At 40.9% G+C, this 24,878-nt stretch overlaps 1 protein-coding gene across 1 annotated transcript in view; it reads right to left on the minus strand.

Moving 5' to 3' along the window:
• The window catches only part of LOC307234335 (E3 ubiquitin-protein ligase RNF19A-like), a 39,126-nt gene that overhangs the window by 6,838 nt on the left and 7,410 nt on the right, over positions 1–24,878 (minus strand). The window contains exons 2-4 of the mRNA XM_080006018.1: positions 10,547–10,755; positions 9,086–9,230; positions 4,120–4,282 (exon numbers count right to left, since the gene is read on the minus strand). Coding sequence (XP_079862144.1) covers positions 4,120–4,282; positions 9,086–9,230; positions 10,547–10,755 — 517 coding nt within the window. The remainder of the gene's footprint in view (positions 1–4,119; positions 4,283–9,085; positions 9,231–10,546; positions 10,756–24,878) is intronic.

Here is a 24,878-nt window from a genome sequence, read left to right on the forward strand (position 1 = left end):
AAAATCACAAGGCTCGGGTTATTGATAACCATGAATTGTGTGACTCTGTGACTTGTTTTAACAGATTTTGGAGTTCACAACTGTGGCGGACCAAGGGGGCGTGGTCAAGCCGCCGCTGCAGACAGGCAGTGGAGGCTCCCATCCCGGGCCGCTCAGTTGCTGGGATCCCGGACCAGGAAATAATTTAGGTTTTGTTTTTCGACCGCAGTAAAGAAGATGCGTGTTTGCGGGACACTCGATCAGACCCTGCAACATGAGCGCTAAGCGCAGTGGACCGGACACAATAAGGCGGCAGCGCGCATACGCGGAGACGTTCTAGACTCTCCCCTTATTTGCCAGCGAGACTAGGATTTTCCCTTTGGCCTACGAGCTACCTTTTTGTTTGAACATTTAATAAATACACGCCAACCGGCACTGTTTTGCCTCCTCCTACCTCCCCTCTCTCATTCCCTGGCCCTGGGCCAGAACACACAAACAACAGAACAACAAATGGCCTATGGTCTATGGCCTTCAAAGCTTGCTTGACGGAATGTACTTGTGAGTTTGAGAGATGAATTATAGTTTTGATTTTGGTGTGTGCCAAAAACCGGTATGTTTTCATTATCATGAAGCCACAATATTTTATAAACAAAAACATTAACTAGCCAAGGTGTATTTTTATACCAATATGCAAGATTGTTTTTGGAAAATAATAAGTTTCATATCCAATGAGTGTATATTGCAGTCCGGTAGAATAGTCCAAGAAATTTGATTTATAGTATGATAGTATGGCAATAATCCACATTTAGTCTGTGTTTTCATTTCAGAATTACTGTTTTGTATTACATTATTCAGTTACACCCCACATGTCAAAGTCAAGGCCCGCGGGCCAAATCTGGCCCACGAATGAATTATCTATGGCCCCTGGGATGATATTTAATTACTATTAGAACCGGCCCGCAGGCCGACGCTAACCCAACGCTTTCTGTGGACATGGCCCCTAACACTACATTCCCCACAATGCACCGTGAGTACAATGCACTGCGAGTGCATTGGTGCGCAATGATAGCCCGCGAAAGCACTGCAGCGCAGCAAGCCCCGGGCCTCGGCTTCATTTTTCATCAGCATTCAGAGCAGTGGTCAACTTTCAGCTACCCCCCTCCCCAAAAATGGCTAAACGAAAGGTGGACGCTGAGAACAGCCAGGTGGGGGGTAGAGTACATGTTTACGGAGGTAAAAGGCAAACCTGTGTGTCTTCTGTGTGGAGAAAGTGTGGCTGTAATGAAAGAATATTATCTAAGAAGGCACTATGAAATGTCTCAGAAACACACAAACAAAGACAAGAATATGGACACGGAACAAAGGCTACAGAAGGTAGAAGAATTAAAACGAGGTCTTAAGTCCCGGCAGGCTCTGTTCACAAAAGCCAAATCACAAAGTGAGGCTGCTGTCAAGGCTAGTTTTATTGTGGCAGAAGACGTCGCAAAATCAGCCCTGCCATTTACAGAGGGAGAGTTTATCAAAAACTGTATGCTTAAAGTTTGTGAAGCCGTGTGCCCAGACAAAAAGCAACTATTTTTAAACGTGCGCCTAAGCAGAAACACAGTTGCGGAACGTGTAGACCAGCTTTCCACCAATCTAAAACAACAGCTTGTGGGAAAGGGAAAAGATTTTATCGCATATTCCCTCGCTGTGGATGAGAGCACCGACACATCTGACATTGCCCAGCTATCAATTTTCATCCGTGGAGTGGACTCCAGCCTGTGCATAACAGAAGAGTTTTGGGGATTACGTCCAATGCATGGCACAACTACAGGACAAGATCTGTATGAAGAGGTATCTAGATGTGTAAATGAAATGGGGCTGCCTTGGGAAAAACTTGTGGGACTGACGACAGACGGAGCATCCGCGATGTGTGGGCACAGGAGTGGATTGGTGGCAAGGATCCGTGAGAGAATGCGGGAGGAAAATGTCACAGGTGAGCTGACCACTTATCACTTCATCATACACCAGGAGTCGTTGTGTGGCAAAGCCTTGAAAATGGAACATGTAATGAGCACCATAACGCAAGCAGTTAACTTCATTAGAGCCAAAGGTTTAAATCACCGCCGGTTCACCGCCGGTTCTGTGCGAGTTAGATACAGAGTATGGTGACTTGCCCTATCACACAGAGGTGCGATGGCTAAGCCAGGGAAAGGTGCTGAAAAGATGTTTTGAGCTGCGTGAGGAGATCCGTCTGTTCATTGAAAGCAAAGGGAAAAACACAACAGAGCTCCGAGATGAAACTTTCCTGTGTGAAATGGCGGTTCTGTGCGACATCACGAGCCATCTTAATGTAATGAACCTGCAGCAGCAGGGACGGGGGCGCGTCATCTCTGACATGTACAGTACAGTGAGGGCGTTTAAAACCAAGCTGAGTCTGTGGGAGACGCAGATGCGGAAAGAAAACTTGAGCCACTTTCCGAGCTGCAAGACCATGAAAGAGAAGCTCTCTACCGCTGTGTTCCCGAGTGCACAGTTTGCTGATAAACTCAACATACTTGCCGCTGACTTCTGATGCCGATTTGCCGACTTTGAAGCCCAAAAAAGCAGGTTTGAACTGCTCAGCAATCCTTTTGCAGTTGACGTGGAAAGCGCACCGCCAAACCTACAAATGGAGTTGATTGAGCTCCAGTGTAATGACACACTGAAGGAAAAATATGAGAGTGTGCCCTGCTGAGTTTGCATGTTTCATCCCCGACACAATGCCCCAGCTTCGCATCCAAGCTGCTCAGACTATGTTTGGCAGCACATACCTGTGTGAACAACTGTTCTCTTTGATGAAGCTAAACAAAACATCACATAGGAGCCGTCTTACTGATGAACACCTTCACTCAATCCTGAGGATTTCCTCAGCTCAGAGCCTGACCCCAAACATTGATGAACTTGTGCAAAAGATGAGACACCACCAAGTATCAGGCTCAGCCTCAGACAAGTGAGCATCACAGAGCATTAACGTATTTTCAGTTTTTAATTCAGTTAAATTTTTACATTTGTTACTACAGGACATGTGATTTTAATTTGAAGGAAGTATTTTTTTTTGTCTGTGTGCCATAGATTTTTGTATTTTATTTTATTTTTATCAGTTGAATGGACTCATAAGAAAGAATACAACTGATTAGATTTTTTTTCCTCATTTTACTTTTTGAAAGCAGTGATTGGTTAGGATCATAGAGCAGCACAATAATGCATTTTCAGTTTATAGTGCATTTAATTTCATTTCTGCATTTATCTTGATATTAAGGAACATATTTTGTTTTAGAAGGAAATTTACTTTTTTGCTGTTTATCTGTTGAAACATGTTTTCACTTGAAATTACTGGCAGAGCCATAAGAAAATATTGCTTTATTCATTTAATGATTAAATAATATACACTGTGTTAGGTCTTGGTTCAATAGGCTATGTGCAATCATTTCAATATGTTTTAATAAACATCGAACCAATCCGGCCCTCGACTTGTAGCAAATTTGTTTTTTTGGCCCTCTGTGGTATTTGACTTTGACACCCCTGAGTTACACGAAATAGGGCTAGAAACGAATGAAAGAGACAGAGACCCTCATTAATGCCTCATTAATTAATTAATATTTTACTTTACTAGTTTGCACCGTCAGTTTGGAGACAGGCGGGTAGATTCTGCTCGAGATTATGGAACGTGCAACAGATTCTTCCTCATATATCTTATATGAGTAATGTGAACTCTTATGCTGTTAGACTGGTTTCTGTCACTAGTTCTGCTCTGGCAGGCGTTGTAGGGGAAACCCTACAAACCTCCAAACTGTTTTGCTTTGCTTGTAGATTGTGGATTGATTAGATTGATTGAGACAGACAGTTAATAAAATGAAAATGAAATACTTTTCCAAAACTTTTGTTCCCAAGACACTTAAACATCGCCCAACTTTTCCTCAGATCTTCAAATGTTGTGATTGAAGAGATCAGAGCCAAAACCCCTGGCACTGAGAGAAAGTTTAGCCTGTGCTTTAGAACCATCTTCAGAAACTGGACACCCACGCCCGGCGGACCATTTTAGGAACAAATGAGGGAGAGGAACCACACACTGATCATTTCAGAATAGACGTCTCTTACAGAGTATATGAGCCTCACCTTCCTCACCACGTACACAGGGATGCCGATGATCATGGCAGGGATGGCTACGCCGGCGATGAGAGCAATTCCAACAGGGGCCGCAACTAGTGTGCCCAGCTGCCACAGGATTTTCTTCTTCCTACTCCACGGTTTCTTACCCCAGAACGTACAGCCTGATGGACTAAGAGACAGAGAGGGAGAGAAAGAGGAAAAATAAATTTTTAGTGGTAGCAGTAGAAGACAACTGTAAAGAATGAAATGAGTGTTGTGATAAACTAGGGTTGTGTGATGTACTGTCGCAAAGAGTTGTGATTTCAGTATAAATTACATGAATTCTCACTGTGCCTTCCAAACACTGCGTGCAAAGCAAACGATCCAATCAGATGGAGCCTTTCAAACATGTGAGATACAAATAAAGAGTACGGCCACAGGGTTCCCGACTAACTTTTTCCACTAGTAGCACTAGTAGTAGTAACTGGTGCTCCCCACTGAAGATTTTAAGAGCATCAGCACAAAATTTAGGAGCACCACTGACATAGACATGCCACGTAACCCATTCATATTTTTTCCATCTTAACTGTATTACTGATAAATGCTTTGGTAATAAATAGACAATTTACAGAAATAACAATGTGGTGTTTTATTTTAAAGGAAAAAGTCAGAAAGAGAAGTAGTGTTTTAACAGAAAAAATCATAAAAAAAAAAAGTTTTTTGATTGGTGCTATTTTAGAGATTTTTTATGAATAAACCCATTGATCCTTAATTACTTTTCATATACTTTTCACATGTTAACATGTTAACAAATAACTGAAAGTTTGTATGAACCAGACGTTATCAGTAGTAAAAAACTTTTACGACCCACATCTATTACGTGATTGACTAAGTGACCTTTATGTGACATTGACGAGTGCCGTCGCTGTTTGGCTCGAGTTGCACTGGAAAGAAAAGTGGCAGCACGTCATTAAGAGGATTTCAAGTGGCGCGCTCTAAGCGATAATGTTTAGTGAGCGATTGTGGTGGTTTCGGAGAACCGGAGAGCGGATTTTTCAATCGGCCGCTCGGGCATGGCACCGAAATCTGCATTGCGACTTGGTCCGGTAGATACCGATGGTATAGGAACCCATGTGGTACCAGCTATACAATTAAATAAGATTTAACCTATATTAAATAGCAAAATAAAAAATCCAAAATTAAAATTAATATGTGGCAGTCAATGTTGATATTTTGGACACTGTGAGAGCCTCAGCTTCCCATCTCTCTCTCACTCTCTCTCTCACACACACACACCAATTCTCGCTCCCTCCTAATGTTTCCCATGATATACAGTGGGGCAAAAAAGTATTTAGTCAGCCACCAATTGTGCAAGTTCTCCCACTTTAAAAGATGAGAGGCCTGTTATTTTCATCATAGGTAGACCTCAACTATGAGAGACAACATGAGAAAAAAAAAATCCAGAAAATCACATTGTCTGAATTTTAAAGAATTTATTTGCAAATTATGGTGGAAAATAAGTATTTGGTCAACAACAAAAGTTAATCTCAATACTTTGTTATATACCCTTTGTTTGCAATGACAGAGGTCAAACGTTTTCTGTAAGTCTTCACAAGGTTTTCACACACTGTTGCTGGTATTTTGGCCCATTCCTCCATGCAGATCTCCTCTAGAGCAGTGATGTTTTGGGGCTGTCGCTGGGCAACACGGACTTTCAACTCCCTCCAAAGATTTTCTATGGGGTTGAGATCTGGAGACTGGCTAGGCCACTCCAGGACCTTGAAATGCTTCTTACGAAGCCACTCCTTCGTTGCCCGGGCGGTGTGTTTGGGATCATTGTCATGCTGAAAGACCCAGCCACGTTTCATCTTCAATGCCCTTGCTGATGGAAGGAGGTTTTCACTCAAAATCTCACGATACATGGCCCCATTCATTCTTTCCTTTACACGGATCAGTCGTCCTGGTCCCTTTGCAGAAAAACAGCCCCAAAGCATGATGTTTCCACCCCCATGCTTCACAGTAGGTATGGTGTTCTTTGGATGCAACTCAGCTTTCTTTCTCCTCCAAACACTACAAGTTGAGTTTTTACCAAAATGTTATATTTTGGTTTCATCTGACCATATGACATTCTCCCAATCCTCTTCTGGATCATCCAAATGCTCTTTAGCAAACTTCAGACGGGACTGGACATGTACTGGCTTAAGCAGGGGGACACGTCTGGCACTGCAGGATTTGAGTCCCTGGCGGCGTAGTGTGTTACTGATGGTAGCCTTTGTTACTTTGGTCCCAGCTCTCTGCAGGTCATTCACTAGGTCCCCCGTGTGGTTCTGGGATGTTTGCTCACCGTTATTGTAATCATTTTGACCCCACAGGGTGAGATCTTGCGTCGAGCCCCAGATCGAGGGAGATTATCAGTGGTCTTGTATGTCTTCCATTTTCTAATAATTGCTCCAACAATTGATTTCTTCACAACAAGCTGCTTACCTATTGCAGATTCAGTCTTCCCAGCCTGGTGCAGGTCTACAATTTTGTTTCTGGTGTCCTTTGACAGCTCTTTGGTCTTGGCCATAGTGGAGTTTGGAGTGTGACTGTTGGAGGTTGTGTCTTTTATACTGATAACGAGTTCAAACAGGTGCCATTAATACAGGTAACGAGTGGAGGACAGAGGAGCCTCTTAAAGAAAAAGTTACAGGTCTGTGAAAGCCAGAAATCTTGCTTGTTTGTTGATGACCAAATACTTATTTTACCAAGGAATTTACCAATTAATTCATTAAAAATCCTACAATGTGATTTCCTGGATTCTTTCCCCCCATTCTCTCTCTCGTAGTCGAAGTGTAGCTATGATGAAAATTACAGGCCTCTCTCATCTTTTTAAGTGGGAGAACTTGCACAATTGGTGGCTGACTAAATACTTTTTTGCCCCACTGTATATAAATAGCCTCTCCCATATACATAAGTCTATCCCATATACATGAGCCTATTTCCTTTATCTATTTTGTAGCCCCATCCTGCATTACCCTTGAGTTCTTATTTTATTTTATTTTATTGTATATATTTTGTTTTATTCTATAGTATTCGACTTACTGCATTACGTTTCAGGAATCAGTTAGTTAGTCAAGTAGAAATTCTTAGGTAGCTATTGTGTTCAGTCTAGAACATATTGTGTGTAATCACCGGGTGCGTTGTGTTGACATTTCACTGCATATATATAGGAAAGTATGTATATGTATGTGACAAATAAACCTCTTGAATCTTGAATTAGCTTAGAACACATTCACACAAATCTTACTCCGAACAACACTCCACCAGACCATGGTCTGCAGGGCAGGAGGGGTGCGAGTGACTCTGGTTTGAATTGCTTTGAGGACTCACACCTCTACACCCAGCAATTTTAACTGCAATTTCCAACAGCACACATTGAGCATGGGGGTTTTCCTGGGTGGTGGGGCACTGGTGGGTTGGTGTGAGGACGTGGCTGGCCGGGTGGGCCCCCTGCCGGCTGGACTGAAGTCCTGGTGGCTTGCGCCTGGTGGTTTCTGGAATGCTGCAACCTGGCGGGGCTGCGGAGAGCGCTGGCAGGTGCCTTCTGGGGCCCCTGGGGGGCCACTTGCTGTTATGGGTGTGGGTTGGGGTGTGGGGGCAGCTGTTGACCTTTGCTCCCGCTGCGCAGCTTCTCGGCGGCGGGTGCGCCGGGTGGTGGAGGGCCCATATATCTGGCCTGCTGCTGTTGTCGCGGCTGGATGGGGTGCTGGCCGGCCGGCGGGGTTTTCGCTCTGTCGGCAAGGGACCTGGTTCGGGGCCTGTGGTCCGTGCCTGTGGTCCGTGCCTGGAGGAGCTAGGATATAATACCTCGTACACCTGAACCAATTAGGACAAGTCTTGTAAACTCACTGGTAGACATGCAAACACAAATTCTTGCGTTTTCCTAGACTTAATTAAGTCAGATTTTTCGATAAATGTCGTCTGATGTTTATGCTTTTCTGTGTACATGTTGTTTGTATCTTTGGTTTATGTTTTTACCATGTACATGCTGTTATTGGTTCTATGTTTATTTGTCTCACCCGTGGTGACTCTCCTCCTCTTGGAGTAGTTATTAGTTGTTTATAGACCAAAACATGGTAAGATGGTTCACCAAAGAGGGGAATTGTGGCGGTTGTGTGCTCTTGTCATCCTACAGGTCATTCACAGGACAGAGTTATTGCTGCAATTCTTGACGAATAAATAATGAATAAAGAGTTGCACAGCAGGTTGAGAACTTTAACTCCACTTGCAGACTAACTCTGTCCTAGATCTAATGTCACACAAATACTGTGTTGTATGCCCAGCATGCTGACAGCACAGGTAAAAAAAAAAAAAAGACAGTGAGTTGAACTCTATTCATCTGTGCGAGGTACTATAGAAAAATAATAATTCTTCCCCTAAGACAGAGTGCATGTCCAATTTGTATGTACAGTGTGTGTGTGTGTGTGTGTGTGTGTGTGTGTGTGTGTGTGTGTGTGTGTGTGTGTGTGTGTGTGTGTGTGTGTGTGCGCGCGTATAGTCCACATGCTGTTGCTCGAGGAGCCAAATATCTGTAGAGAAAACACAATTTGTAGAGTAAACCATGAACACAAAGCACTTAATCATGATGAGAAAACAAATAATGGATTATGGAGGAACAAATTCCTCAAAGGTACTAGGACTCCATCTGTGAAGCTTTCCACATTGCCAAAGAAGGTGCCATTAAAAAGAAAAAACCAACAACACACAAGATCAAATAGATGGATGGATGAAAAAGGAATGGACTGCACTTGAATGGGTCATGCCATCAGTGATACTTCATGTTCCCTTTGCAAAGCAATCATAATAGACGGATCTTGATCAGCTCCCTGTTAACATGGTTCTGTTTCATTACATAACTCAAGAGGACGAGTTAGTTGCTATGTGATCCCGAAATACTTAACAGAGAACCTTAATGTGGCTGTTTGGGTGCTGCTTGTGTTTGCATACTGACCTCAGGTAGTGCAGGTCGGAGATCTCCTTCACGCACAGCCAGCAGAACTCACAGCCGCAGACGGCACAGGTCATGTGGTTGCAGCTGCCGTCATTCATCTTGATGATGTAGGCTGCGCAGCGGGGGCACGGCTTGATGTTTTCAGCTAATAGACACCAGGAGGAGGAGATTAATGGGGTGTGGTCAAACTCTTTGTGCGTAGGTGTGTTACATAGTCTCATGAATAGACGTCACATCTTGACGTTTACAAAAAAATGCATAATGGACAAATTTGATAGCATATTACGTTATTAAGGAATTAAACATGAATCCCTCATTGGTTCCCTACAGGGTAGAGCAGAGGTAGAGTAGAGCAGAGGTAGAGTAGAGCGGAGGTAGATGATAGAGGGAGTTAGGGTCAGTAGAGTTAGTAGAGGTAGAGTAGATGCAGAGCAGGCGAAGAGTAGAGGTATAGTAGAGTAGATGTAGAGTAGGTGAAGAGGAAAGGTAGAATAGATGTAGAGTAGATGTGGAGTAGGTAAATGAAGAGTAGATGTAGAGTAGGTGAAGAGTAAAGGTAGAACAGATATACAGACCTGCCAACCTTGGGAAAATATTTTGAGTACAATAACAGTCTAACAGAGAGTCTCCGTGGCGTTTGAGTTACTGCAGCAAAATTACTCCATCACACCGTAGCCGTCTCGTAACGAGGCCAATCACGCCGCATGAGAGTTACCACAGCTAACTATATATACAAATTTATCTCATTAGAATAAACCCCTTGAAATGCTTCGTCTTGTTAAGTTACCGAACATGTTTACCAACATAAAGATGCACTGATTGCAATTTTCTTGGTCGATTCCTATCTCAGATTTTCTTTTAAGTCTGACCTGCCGATTCCCGATATACTGTACGTCAATGACAAATCCATCACATGATCTGATCACATATATACTGTATATGAAACTGAAACTTTGCAAACATATATGCATATATTTGCAGAATTTCTGGCATTTTGTGCCTGCGTATTTTGACCAAGAATTGCGTGGTACACAAAATGCTTGCAGGTTGGCAGGTCTGGATATAGAGGAGATGCAGAGTAGGTGAAGGGTAAAAGTATAATAGATGTAGAGTAGGTGAATGAAGAATAGATGTAGAGTAGATGTAAAGTAGAGGGAGTTAAAGTAGAGGTAGAGTAGACCCCCTTGACTCTCTCTTCCGGGGAGCAAGTGAGCATCACTTCCTTTTGGAGAAAATCTCTTATTTTTCAGGGATTCAGACGGGGATTTGATGTTCATCTGTGACATCATCATGGATTCTCTCACCAGGTAATGGTCATTACATCGACATAAAAATAATACATCTGTGGAAATGTTGGCGTAACATTGTGATGACGATATGAGACTGGGGTGGGGTCTGTTACAGGAATCCAAGAGCAAGCAAACAAGGAAGCAATCGTGTGTGTGTATGTTGATGACCGACTTGCAGCTCCACTCTCCTGGCTGTAGCTGAACGAGAAGGATCTGACCGTCCGGAGGTGGACGCTCTGGGTTCTCTCTTGCCGAGCAGCGTCACAGGTCTGGTTGGGGTGCCAGAGCTGCTTGCAGTGGTAGCAGAACTCTATGCCGCAGCCCTCCCGGCCGCAAGTGATCTTGGGACAGCTTGCGCAGCCAAAGGCAATCACGGCATACCTGAGGAAAATCACACAAAAATAGCAGACAAAATGTAGAAAGACAGACAGTCACACACACCTCTATCAGCCACAACATTAAAACCACCACTAATATTGAGTAGCTCCCCCTCATGCTGCCAAAATAACTGACCCGTCGAGGCATGGACTCCCCGTGATCGCCTTGTGGACAAGGCGATCACGGGCTGTAGTAAGTGAAACACAGATGTGACTATTCATACCCACTGTTCCTCACCATTAAAGTCAAAATACGATTTGATGACAGAGAGCATATAAATACCTTATAATAACAGATTTGCAGTAATGTGGCTGAGAGTGAAAGTCAGGGAGTGGAGAGGAGTAGAAATATACAATTAAGCCCCAACTATAGCTCCAACTATAAATTTACTAATTTAATTGTCCATTTACTTAATTATTTCTCAAATGTATTGTATAATGATCAATATAAAATTATTTTAATTAATTGTTTTAGAAATTCTTTGTTTTAATTCCCTTTAAATTAATGAATTATGCAATATCTATTGTTTCCATGGCACACTTTGTCCTCCGTACTGGAGGAACTGGCACTTAAAGCACTGAAAAAACAGCATTGGTCAGGAAAGAGCTACCCCAGCTATATATTGTATCCTCTCACAATTTTTAGTGAGTTCTTGCAAAACGGCTTCCTCCATTGATTGCCATAATGATTGGCATGACTAAAGGTGTGCGTGGTTGGGTGCATGTGTTACATGGGTGTGAGAAACAATTTACAGAAGATTTGAAAAGCCAAATCGCCAACTTGTAACCAGTGGATACCCACCATCCATTTAAGCCTAATGGAATAAAGAAAAGCGATAATCTTCAGTTGCAGTTTAACATTGCCTCTTCCAAATGGACTGTTCTAACCTACCCACACCAAGCTAATAGTATTGAACAGCTCCTCTAACTTTGTCAAAGCATCAAGGGCATCAAAAAATACCATGTATGTATATCATGTATATGTAGTAGAAAAAATGAGATTTGACCCAGAAATGAGCACTTGAGATTCTCAACTGGTTGGGAAGTCTCCTTTCCAAGTTTTGATTCCTCAAGGTAGGCTTAGGAGTGTTCTGGCACCCACTTCAGATTCACAACTAACTCATTAAGCAAAAAATACTCTAAAAGAAAGTTGCCGTGCTGTGTCTAGATGTAAGTCGAGAGCTACCAGGTCTCTCTCTCTCTCCCCCTGACTGATCCTGTGAATCAGGTTTCTTCAGAGCCAAAGGGAGACGTCCAAAAACTGCATGCGGATATGTGTCAGTCATTCTTATTCAGAATCAGTCTTATCAAAAATCATTGAGAAGACGGCAGTGTGAGAGGACCGGCTTGCAATGCTGTGAAGCCAACCACTCAAATAACTGGGATGAAAAAATAAAACCCCACCCACACAAGTAGTTGCACTTGATCAGATATCCATTCACTTTTCAACCACTTGCTGTGATGAACTGCTTTATATATCAAATGGGGGTTGGGGGGGAAAAGGTGGATGTTCTTGGGAAAGGTGGGCACAGGTGTGAAAAGGATGTCTGGGGTGATTGGGAGGGGCAGGGGGTCATGTGGGATTGTGTTTGGTGTGTGTCCTAATGATGACGTGAGTTGTTGGTATCGCCTGATCTGTTTAAAGAAGCCCTAATTAAGATGTCTAAATACTTAGGTAATTTTTTTTTATAGGGTTAGAAGAGGGTAGAACAAATGATGACATATGTGAGGGGGGTTGGAGGGTCACGTGGTGTTTCACAGATAAAAAGCAGCACAGAATGTGTTGGGTGTTTCATTCGCCCTGTATTCACATCTTGTGTTGAAAGCTCTGCAGTCCTGTCCAACGCTTTTTTTTTTTCAGCATGACCTGCGGCCGATCCTATTCAGGTACGATGATCTATGAGGCATCCACATAAAATCCTTCAGAAGATAAGAATGAATATGGTGTGGCTAGAACATCGAAGAGATCAAAACATAGGGGGGTCAGGCGTTCCATGTAGACATTGAAAGAAGACCTACTTAACCGTTCTAGCCAGACGTGTTGGAAAACGTTCTTTGGTTGGGCAGCTGTGGAGTGCTGTTAATCAATCACATTTTGAAGAAATGTTCAATTGCTTCTTAACACAAATTGCTAATCAGCCAATGACATGGCAGCAACTCATTGCATTTAGGCATGTAGACATGGTGAGGATGACTTGCTGAAGTTCAACCCGAGCATCAGAATGGGGAAGAAAGGGGATTTAAGTGACTTTGAACGTGGCATGGTTGTTGGTGCCAGATGGGCTGGTCTGAGTATTTCAGAAACTGCTGACCTACTGGGATTTTCACGCACAACCATCTCTAGGGTTTAGAGAATGGTCCGAAAAAGATAAAATATCCAGTGAGCGGCAGTTGTGTGGACGAAAATGCCTTGTTGATGTCAGAGCTCAGAGGAGAATGGACAGACTGGTTCAAGACGATGGAAAGGCAACAGTAACTCAAATAACCACTCGTTACAAGCAAGGTATGCAGAATACCATCGCTGAATGCACAACACGTCGAACCTTGAAGCAGATGGGCTAAAGCAGTAGAAGACCACACCGGGGGCCACTCCTGTCAGCTAAGAACAGGAAACTGAGGTTACAATTCACACAGGCTCACCAAAAATGGACAATAGAAGATTGGAAAAACGTTGCCTGGTCTGATGAGTCTCAAGTTCAGCTGCGACATTCAGATGGTAGGGTCAGAATTTGGCGTAAACAACATGAAAGCATGGATCCATCCTGCCTTTTATCAACAGTTCAGGCTGGTGGTGGTGGTGTAATGGTGTGGGGGATATTTTCTTGGCACACTTTGGGGCCCTTAGTACCAATTGAGCATTGTTTAAATGGCACAGCATACCTGAGTATTGTTGCTGACCATGTCCATCCCTTTATGAGCAGAGTGTACCCATCTTCTGATGGCTACTTCCAGCAGGATAATGCACCATGTCACAAAGCTAAAATGATCTCAAACTGGTTTCTTGAACATGACAATGAGTTCACCGTACTCCAATGGCCTCCACAGTCACCAGATCTCAATCCAATAGAGCACCTTTGGGATGTAGTGGAACAGGGGATTCGCATCTTGGATGTGCAGCCGACAAATCTGCAGCAACTACGTGATGCTATCATGTCAATATGGACCAAAATCTCTGAGGAATGTTTCCAACACCTTGTTGAATCTATGCCACGAAAAATTAAGGCAGTTCTGAAGGCAAAAGGGGGTCCAACCCAGTACTAGCAAGGTCTACCTAATAAAGCGGCCGGTGAGTCTATACTATTACTATATGTCCCCCATTACAATAAGTCTTAAGTCTAATAATAATGCTTTCTGTGTAACTAATGTTTCACCCCTCACTCACTGCTCATCCCTGCTTATGATGAAGCTATATGAGATTCTTGAAATATAAAAGTGTGTTCAGTTGTATGTTTGTCTTGACGATGGAACGTACATTAACAAAATTGTTTATCCTGCTAATCCTGGTAGTTTTGGCGGTGCTGATAAACTGTACACTGCTGTTTAAGGTCAAACTAGTGAAAAAAAAAAAATCGCTGAAAGACATGCAGAACTGGTTGTTAAAACAAGACGCTGATACCCTTCATGCAAATGCTGCCAGACATTTTCAGAGAAATCAAGTCCTAGTTAGCAGTATCGACAGAAGTTTCAGACGGCTCTGGTAGATATGAACGAGTATGCAGATGTTTAACTTATTTAACTTCTAAGAGAGCCGAGGCAGGTACCGACTTTAAAATAAATCTTGATCAAAGGACGTGTACTGGGCTTGGGCAGAACGACAATTAAATTTTCAATCAACAAACAAAAAAATAAAAAAAAATTAATTGTCAATCAATTCCATTGATCGCCAATTTCCATTCATGAAAGTAAATTTTTTTTGATCCACCAGGAAAAATCCAAGCATTGAAACCGTGTAAGTGCAGGGAGCAGAGAGGTAGAGAGGGGGCAGAGAGAGAGACGACCCTTTCACACATAGTTCCTAGTAAATTACCGGCATAACCTTTCCGGCACCGGAAATTTTCACTATTCACACATGCAGCTACGCTCTTGAACATTTCCGTCTTGCGCTTTTTCACACATGCCATGATAATGCCGGAATAGATGTTGCAAGGGACAGTCCAGCAGAAGTCACCGGGTGCAGTCCCAGTCCACACCCCCCACGCCGGAGAGCAACAGACGGAGCAGAAGAGCATGCAGATCATTCATTTGCTCACAAATAAAAAATAAATATGCCGCCCGAGTTGCATCTGGCAGAGAATCCATCCGGCTCGGTTCTCTCCCAGGCGAATCATGGAAAGTCTGGTCTGATGCTGTTCTTTTGTAATAAACCTATTATTTTACTCACGTCAGCGGTCACGCCTTCTTCATCAACACATCAAATACATCAAGAAACTACACCATAAATAACTAAATGAGTCAATAAAAATATAAATATATGTAAATATATAAATGAGTAAATATATGGATTGGGAGGAGGCGGTGTTGCAGAAAAGCCCTCAAGCGTGGCAGCTGAGGTGGGGGGATCTTTCATTCTGATTCATGGGATCTTTACATAACTTGAGAATTTTATTTCTCCTCCAGATAGCGTTGTGTTGTGCAGGTGCACCATGCGTGCACCCAGATTCCTGACTCCCGTGCCGGTTTTCCGGTGTTTTTATTTTGGATCCATTTATTTTCATTTGTTTCCTTCTTGTATGAAACAAAAGTTTTCAACACAACTGAGTTAAGGGACTGTCGCGTTCCATCCCGTTCCAAAAAAAGTACTGTTCCGTACTGTCTCCCCGTGCTATGGGACTTAATTTAGTAAAAACTTTTTTGACGTAAATGTAAAACGTTTTTGTGTTAATACTTTTCTTGCAAATATTAAATTATGCACTTCTGTAACAGGGAGACCGCATTTTCCCCATTACATTACATTCTAAGAAAACTAAACAGTAGTGTTTAACAATTTGTATAAAGGAAAGTCCGAACCTAGGATGGAGTTAAAAATCTCAAAGCATCGTAGTATTTTTCGGAAAGGATATGAACAGACATAAGCAGCATCTAAATTTGTTTTTACCATTCAGTATCTCTACCAGACGTGAGTGGTTGTGTCAGCAATGGGTGAGGGTGATTTTTTTGTGATGCTGCCCAGCAATATTTCTGCATCTGTTTATCCAAAAAAACCAAAATATGGAATTATCTGACAAAATTAGAAAAAGCATTTTATCTCAAGGAGCCTTATGATGTTGAAATAATCAAGCAACAATATACACACACGGAAATGTTTTCGAATGACAAATAGTATAATTAGAGTAGAGGCTTTCAACACGTATCAGCAAGAGGATATAATGCGGACATACTGTATGGCAGCTATCATACCATACCTGATATTCTCAGAGTTTCATTCCTTAGAGGGACAGCATGGTGGAGTTGGAAATATTTCTTTAGAATACGAAATCATCGGGAATGGTGTAGCGATCTCTGGTGATGCAAACATTGGTGTAACAAACTGGCAAACTGGCTAATATTTTGGGGTTCCCTCCTGATGTTATGATGTGTACTACTGATAATACACCCCACAAATTGATTGCTCCATATCCTGTTGACATTTATCGAGGGTGCTACAACATATACAGTATGTGCACACCAACATAGTACATAATCAATTTGTCGGTAACAGCTTTGTGCCACTGTTACGATTTGTTAATATAGCCAACACAAGCACAATACATGCCATTCTGTTTTTTGACAAGCCACACTACGTAGCTCTGCAGAAAACAATAATCGATTATATAGATTTATTTAGAGACAGGTCAAAATCATGTCCTTACGGATTGTGAAGACATTAGACATGTAAAAGAACGCTTACAAGAGCTATAAAGAGGGAAAATATATGGATTATTATCTAAATCAAGCAGGGAATGAAGAACCCAGGGTGTATGGGTCAGCGCACACAGTATGGAGCAGGTCTCAGCTGTGTTATAATGATTCTTTGGTATGTAGATTTGTTAACAAGATACAACCTGGTGTGTGTGTGTGTGTGTGTGTGTGTGTGTGTGTGTGTGTGTGTGTGACTGAAGGTTTATACAGTATGTGTGCAGGCATCACAAGTAAATAAAGAAAAACACATATGACAGTGATATTGTGTTCACATCGCTTTTTCATTATTCAGTCTGCAACAGTTTTAAAAACATTAGAAAAAAAACAACAAAACAAAAACAAAAAACAAACAATTTGTTACAATCAATAAGAACAAAATAATTACTAGTTCATACACAAACTTCAATTCAATAATCATTCGATAACACATAAAACAAAAATAAAAACAAATAAAATCATCACAAATAAAACAGTGTAAATCTAAAAACAACAAATAAAAAAGCGAACCACGATCTAGATCAGTTGATTTAAAAAATAGGCTCCTTAGCTTGAACACTTACATCAGGAGTTTTCAGAACAGGCTCATCAAACATTGTACTACCTGTATGTACCTTTGCCCTTTTCGATTTCTTTGTATATGAAAAACCTGTGTCAGGGTTTTCTCCCTCTACACTTATTACAGTGGAACCACCCTTAAAGTCTGTAATACTCTGCTTCTCTCATCCCCTGTCTATTATCTATAATGGGCACACTAAACAACTATCAATGTCGTCAGATCGCTGTACTGTTGATACTAATGACACTACAAAACTTTCTGTCTTGTGATCAGGATCTTTCACCAGGAGGAACTATCTGCATTGAGGAAACATCAACTTGACATGGGATCTGTATGGGAGTATGAGAGAGGATTGAGAGGATAATACAGCCCTCTGGGAGGTAACACTGTACATTACACAAGCCTGAAATAGCTGTCAAGGGGACCAAATAAGATGATTTTGGGGTGGCCTATGGGATAGGGCTTACGAGATTGAACAGTCGGATATAGAGACGTAAAGTCAGTATCTGATTTTCTCTCCGGGCTGTTTTGTGGTACACCTTATGAGCGATAACGACTACAGGCAGATAACGACTACAGACAAGTGGTAATCCCTATTGAGAGATGTGATTTTTTTCAATAAACCTTTTTCAGAAACCAGTATCTACTGGGATACCGGGATTCCTGAGCACGGGTCTGTAACAAAGTTCACAACCATGGTAAAAACATACTGCAAATTCGTAGGCTGTTCCAGTGTCAGAATTAAATCTGTCTAATCTGGGACTAATTGTTTTCCCTCTGTATTGAGAGTGTGTTGAATTCTGATGTTATCTTTTTGTGACACATATTCTAACTACTGGATGGATACATTTGAGAATGCTTTGTGTTGGTAAATATAACAACTGTTGTATGTCAGAGCCAGTGTCTTGTAGACAGCCATGCATATCGATGCAAGTAAAAAGATTGAGTCCTGAACATTTAATGATTGTATCCCGATAGACAGTACGGGCCTTCCTCAAAACAATCACATTGTTGACACCATAGCGCTTCAACTCTCTCTGGAAATTAAACTTCTTGTGTTCACAGAAGCCTGGAGCCTAATGCTGCAGGTGTTTTTGATAGTCACATACAGTATGTAGAAAGCTGTAGCTATTCATCGTTGTTTGAATTGTTTGTCTCTCATCATAATCACCCGACTACCATGCATTATGACACTCTGTACTATCTTTTGGGATGTAAAATATTCCAGCAGTTCCTGTAGTTGTCAAAACCAGAAGCGTTGTAGGCTATAAAAGAATAAACTTTATACTTTGGATAGCATTTGACAAAGAAAGCCATAAAGACGGCATTAACTTAGTCAACAGTCAACCTTTCCTGTGCTTCCATTTGGAAACGAGTAACGGATCCTCCTCTTTGGACCTATTTATGACAGAAGAGAGAGGATCATAGCGAGGCAGCGTAAACTGGGTTTTTATGCATTTCTTTCTCACCCTCCACTCCCAAGACTGCTGCACCGTGAGGGTCACCCTCAAGATTTCGGCTGCCCGCCACTTCACTCAGGGTCCAGTCCCCCAGCAAAGTGGGCTCTGACTGCGGCAGCAACTCAATAATCTTATACTCCACCAATTTACCAACAACTAGGGCTTTAAGCTCCTTCTTGAGAAATTGTTTCGGGTACGCGATACTGATGTGATTCGCAATTTGAGCCATTCATCTTTACAGCAACGGTCAATTTGATTAAGAGAAGGATTGCCCAAAAATGTCAAACAGTAACATGTCCAACTAGTGCAGGCAATTAGAGGCAAATTACAAAGGAAAAGGGATGTGAGTGCTGTTCAAATCAATAACCAAATATAACCAAAGAGGACACTTTAAAATAAGAGCTACAACTATCTTTATCTAAAAGACACCAAAAGAAAAATAAAACCTCAGTTAAATTTGTACTTAGCCAAACTCAAAAACAGTCAAAACAGTCCCTGCACCTAGTGTGTTTAACAAAGAAAATCAAGGTGTGTGTTGTCAATGGTAAACACGAAACTGTACCTGGCCCAGTCCCCGGGTAGTTAAACTAGTGCTTCAATTAACATTGAAATCAAGCCTGCACAAAATCTCAATACTTTCTAGTAACGGCAGAGCAGGAGATACAGTGGTGAGCTGCCCACATCAAATCACAGCCGCTCCAACTGACAAGTTGGCCAAACATTTGTAGATTAAATTCCCCAATTGAACTGGATTGGAGCGCTGGACCAGGTGCCTCTCCAATCAGGATCACCGAAGAAGCCAGGAAGTGGGAGGAGCTTGACAGGCAAAAACAAAAACAAAAAAAACAACACTTAAAAGGGTTACACACATATACACCCAAAGCAGGAGTTGGTGGCGGCCGTAACAGCGGTACTGCATCTTCATAAATTGAATTTGCATTTAACGGTATTGCCAGGCCTGACATTGCAGTTGGTCAGACACACATTACAGTATGCTTCAGTATGTGGGAAAATACAGAGCTCAATGGTTTGTAACAGTAAGGGGTGTGCATCTCTCCCTTATAAGACGATCCCATTAGGGCTGCGCCAGCCATGAAAATTTTGCTATATATTTTTAAATAATCAAGTCGATCACCATTATCGTCTCCTCTTTGGGGGTTTAGTTCACGAAAAGACAGGATAAGTACAATATGATTAACACTTATTTCTTTAAACAGAACAAAGATTTAACATTCTCAAACTTTCTGAAATAACTGAAAACGAAATATAACAGACCGGCAATTGCCTGCCTCAATGGTCTGTCCCTTAAACTTGACCCTGTGTATTTCTGCCTGCAGCTATATTTATTGTTAATTTTATGGTTATTATTATTAATATTAGTAGAAGTAGTCTAGTTGTTGTGTTAATTATAATTAGGCTTTTATTATTATTATTACGATTTTTTTTTATTACATTGTCTACTGCAAAAGGGAGATTAAAAGAGATTGCCGGAGGAGCAATTATTATTAAGTATTCTCGGCTTTCTTTGAGAGGGATTGTGTGGTGTTTGAGCATACACAAATTTATTTATGTATATTAAGAGGAAATGTATATTATTTTATACATTTTAGAAAAACATTAACAACTTGCGATTATGGCGTTTTTTCTGCGTGGGTGTCGATGACCATCGATGACTGTCAATCGCCTGATTATGAAATAACCGATGCGATTCGGTGCAATTCGATTTGGTGTGATTTTATGCAATACAATGCAATGTGATACAGTTATTAACATTTGTTTAATGTAGACAATAATTTTCCATTATAAATAAAAATAAGCTAATTCTATAAAAGCAGCATTGCTTACCTTCAAATAGATATTTCATAAAAGACCAGTAAATCCCAAGTATTTTTGTTACTTCAGGGCATTTAGATAATAATCTCTAATATCTTACTATATCAGAATCAAAATATTATTTTGATTCTATGTGAACCCCCGCATACTTTGAGGTCACATTTAGAAATCTGACATTTTTGTTTTTTTTCCACGATATGAAAGTGTAGAATCAGAGATTCAAAACAAGGTAACACTTGTGGGAATCAAGAAAATATTTTGGAAGCTCTATGTTATTAAAGATCAAGGGTGTGATAACAGAAGTTCTGAGAAATCTGGCTTTAAAGTTTTAGAAGCATTTCCAGAATTTTGCAGCACCAAATACACATTTAGAAACACAATAAGTGCTTTAAATTGTTCCATTTGGATAGTGATGTACTCCTTCAATAAGATAATGTTGAATGTGTTTTTCTGAAACAATATTTGAATCATTAATTTATAACAAATATTGGAAAATGCATAATTCAAGGTAATCCTTTAATTTTTTTTTTCATTCTAAATTCATGCTCACTATACTAGCATGAACCCTCTAATCCCTCTCTTGTAAACATTCCCATTTCCTGCCTTTATTGTTTAATAACAATAAGTGATGAATGAATGATGAGTTTTAAGAAATTGGGACTTTTCAGATCGCGCAGATGAAAACCTATCACCGGACAGCAACAATTCCCAGAATTACTTACTTCTGGGAATTGTTGTTTTCTGGGAGCATACTGCTCTGCCACCTCACACTGCCCGGTCCACAATATGATTTAGAGCTTCTGCCACCCTCTTGTCGTAATTCAGAACACCACGGAGAAGATCTTTTCACGGAGAAGTGAAAATTCTTGCTTCTGGTGTTTATTTGTTGTTGTTATTTTAAACATTGTTTACAGAAATGACGTCGGCTCTTCTTCGTGTCCTCTGAGGCAGCGTCATCAGCGTCAATGCATCACACGAAGAAGACCCAGTGTAGTCATTCAGGAGTAGATACAATTAATTACCTTATTTTATCACATTCTGGGATTCTGACTTCACATCACACTCAATATCGAAGGATCTGCCTGTTTGCATCGGTAACCGTAAGATCGCTGTTTGCGCTGTTTTGCGAGTTCAGCAAGTTGGTATGTATTTTTTTCCCCTGTAAAATGCTGGTGGTTCAAGTAGCCTCAACTTTTTAATATTTATATAATATTTTGAAATCAACTCAGATTTGAAAACAACTTGAGGAACATAAATATGCTATAATTTCATTTTTGACTGAGAAACAAATTTCCGATGTTTTTCACATCCAGCGGAAAGTAGGTGGCCTCGAAATGCTCAGATGTGTTGGGTCACATATATTATAAACATTTACATTTAGTCATTTATCAGACGCTTTTATCCAAAGCGACTTACAATTATTCAAACACCGACGGACGCAGCCATCAGGAGCAATTAGGGGTTAAGTGTCTTGCTCAAGGACACTACAGCATGCTAGCAGGAGGAGCCTGGGATCGAACCAGCGACCTTTGGATCACTAGACCACCAGCTCTACCTCCTGAGCTACCATATAAAATATTGTAAAGACCCTGGATGAGAATTGTTAATTGTCAGTTATAATGTGTTTTACTGCAGGCGGTTCACAAGCCCCGCAAGAGGAAATGTGCGCAGTGTAATGTGTACAATATAATCAGCTGAAGCTCTGAACAGCACATTGAGACGCAGCGCAGGGTCCAGGCTGAACAAGGATTTAGAGAAAGTATTCGATTTATTTTGTTTCCTTAGGTTCTTACTTCTTACGGCTTGGAAACCGCGCCGGTTTCCACGCCAGTTTTCAAGTGTTTTTATTCTAGATCTATTTGTTTTTGTTAGTTTCTACTTGTATTGCATTTTAAACCCAACTAAGGGACTGTCCGGCTCCGCCTTAGATCAGGACAGTGGATTGCGCAATGGAGGGAGAGTGAGCTGCAGTACACTGTGTGTCCTGTTCGCCATGCCTCCAAACAAAAACAAATAATAATTATTTTTAAAGTACCGTTTATACAAAAGTAGAATTAGCAGCAAAGCTTCAGTCAACCGATTCGTAACTTTAGAATTGAGCCATCGACCGGTTCATGGTACATTTAGATCGAACCAGGGGTCCATGTATCCATGTAGTCACATCTTTAACGTTACAACTGGTTTCCGATTTGAATCAGTGAATCGTAACACCCTTAGTAACAGCATTTGTAAGCGTAAGGGGAGCCATAACATCTTTTCAGGTCCTCTATGAGGTGATAGTGGTTATTGTGCAAGTACATACAAATTGAACCCATGACGGGTGTTTTGCTTGTATGAAACATTCCAAGTTTTTTTTAATCATTGTTGTGAACAGCATCTCTAATCTCTCAAAGCTAGCCACATCTGAGAACCCTATAGCATGATTGTCTGAAAAACCTTCCTCCATATGTATTCTTTAATCCTTTTTTTGTCTTTGTGATATCATCATAAGGTAGAGAACATAGTTTGAGAAGAGCTCCGCCATTTATATTCTGTGCCACTTTAATGACAAATTCTATAATATCGTCTGTAACACTATGATCGTTACCATGTATGACTATTAGTTTTGGATAAAAACAACTCGTTGTTGTAATAATCGTATGCATTTAAAACAACTTGATGTCAGAAGCTAGAGATACAAAACGTTAAAAACGTTAAAAAGACTGCCGGGTGTCAGTATGTCGTTACAATGAAACAGCACATCGATCATCGTTCGGAAGTATCACAATTTGAATCGACATATGTATTGTCTCTCTCAAGATGTCTACAATCCTATTGTGTTTATGTTTCTGCCTTAATTACGCCTCCTGTCTGTGTTATAGTAGCTGTGGCTGTTGACGATGTACTATCATCATTAGTGATCACGATGTAAGACATCTGAATCGTCATCAGAAATAACTATCGTGTCTTCATCATTATCATTTGCTTTTAAACAACCCTCAGTGCACAGATCCCCTGGGTCTGAATAATTTGTCTTAAAACTATCGCCGATTTGAGATCCCTCAGATCTGAAATGCCTGCACAATGATAACCTCTATGCCTTTGTCCAAATGTATACACCAGGACATTGTGAAGTGCCTCATGCCAGGCTGTATGATCAGCCATCACTGCAGATGCCTTGTCACCACCATCTAACAAAAAATCACGAGACAACGTCCCTGTATATAAAGGAGCATTATCTGATGCTTTTACACCTAACACGTCTTCATTATTAGTATTTACACCTGATATCTCAACAGCTCTTTCAACCCTGTTAGCTATGATTTGACAACATGATGGAATTACAGCATTCATCATCAATTTTAAATCGCTTCCTTCTTGGCTCCATGTTGAAAAACTATGAGAATAAAACACCCGACACACCCATAGCTATACCCCCAAATTTAAAAACAAAACAACAAAAACAAACACAAACTTTCCCAACACCCACCATGTTATTACATTGCGTTTTTTTTTTTTGTCAATGACTGAATGCCTCTACTTTTGCTGCCAAATATTCTACCTTATTGTATAGTATAGTTGTGTAGTTGCAACAATTCATCCACCTTCTTGCTTAGTTGCTCCAACAGTGACAAGACTGTGGTAATGCGTATGTTATATGTTTGTTGAAATTTTCAAAATGTTTCATAACTCACCAATTTACAGGGTGAGTGATTATTGTTCTGGATGTTGACTTTAAGCGATGCACCACTTCTTCATACTGCAGTACTCTCTGCACTTCGGTCTACGCCCGTCTATTTCTGAGGGTTTTTCTTCAGCTCATTGGCCGATTGCCCATGTTCGTCATCACCTTGGTTAAAATCGTACTACAAAATACACAATGTAAATTTAAAAATCAACAAACCCTTTAAGAAAATGATGACTACGACTACGTAATAACTATGCATATGCTATATTTTACCTGCCGTTATTTTGATTTGATGAACCATCTGTTTTGTTGAACGGCTTGTGACAGAGTGGCTCTTGGTTTTCTTTATTCTCGATTAGGCCTGGACAGAATGTTACACACAAATTTAGAAATCAATGAACCCTTTGAGCAAATATATTCAAATGCATTGACATATTTTGAGTTCCTTGCTTTCTTTTTAGCTACACTCTTTCTCTGCTCCATACTGAAGTGAAACACACGCATACCGTTACCTAATGACCAAATCACACTGTTAGTGAATGAAAACATACTTTTGACTATCTATGTATGTATAATGTACAAACTTTCTTTTTTAGATGCATACTTTACATCGCTAGTATGCTGTAGCTCATGTTGTACAATGCATCACCTAAAAAACACATTTAAAAAAGCAAATATTCGTATAGTCATTTTTAACGGTGTAACACATAAAA

This window comes from Zeus faber, assembly GCF_960531495.2.
Source record: "Zeus faber genome assembly, chromosome: 8".
Taxonomy (NCBI): Eukaryota; Metazoa; Chordata; class Actinopteri; order Zeiformes; family Zeidae; genus Zeus; species Zeus faber.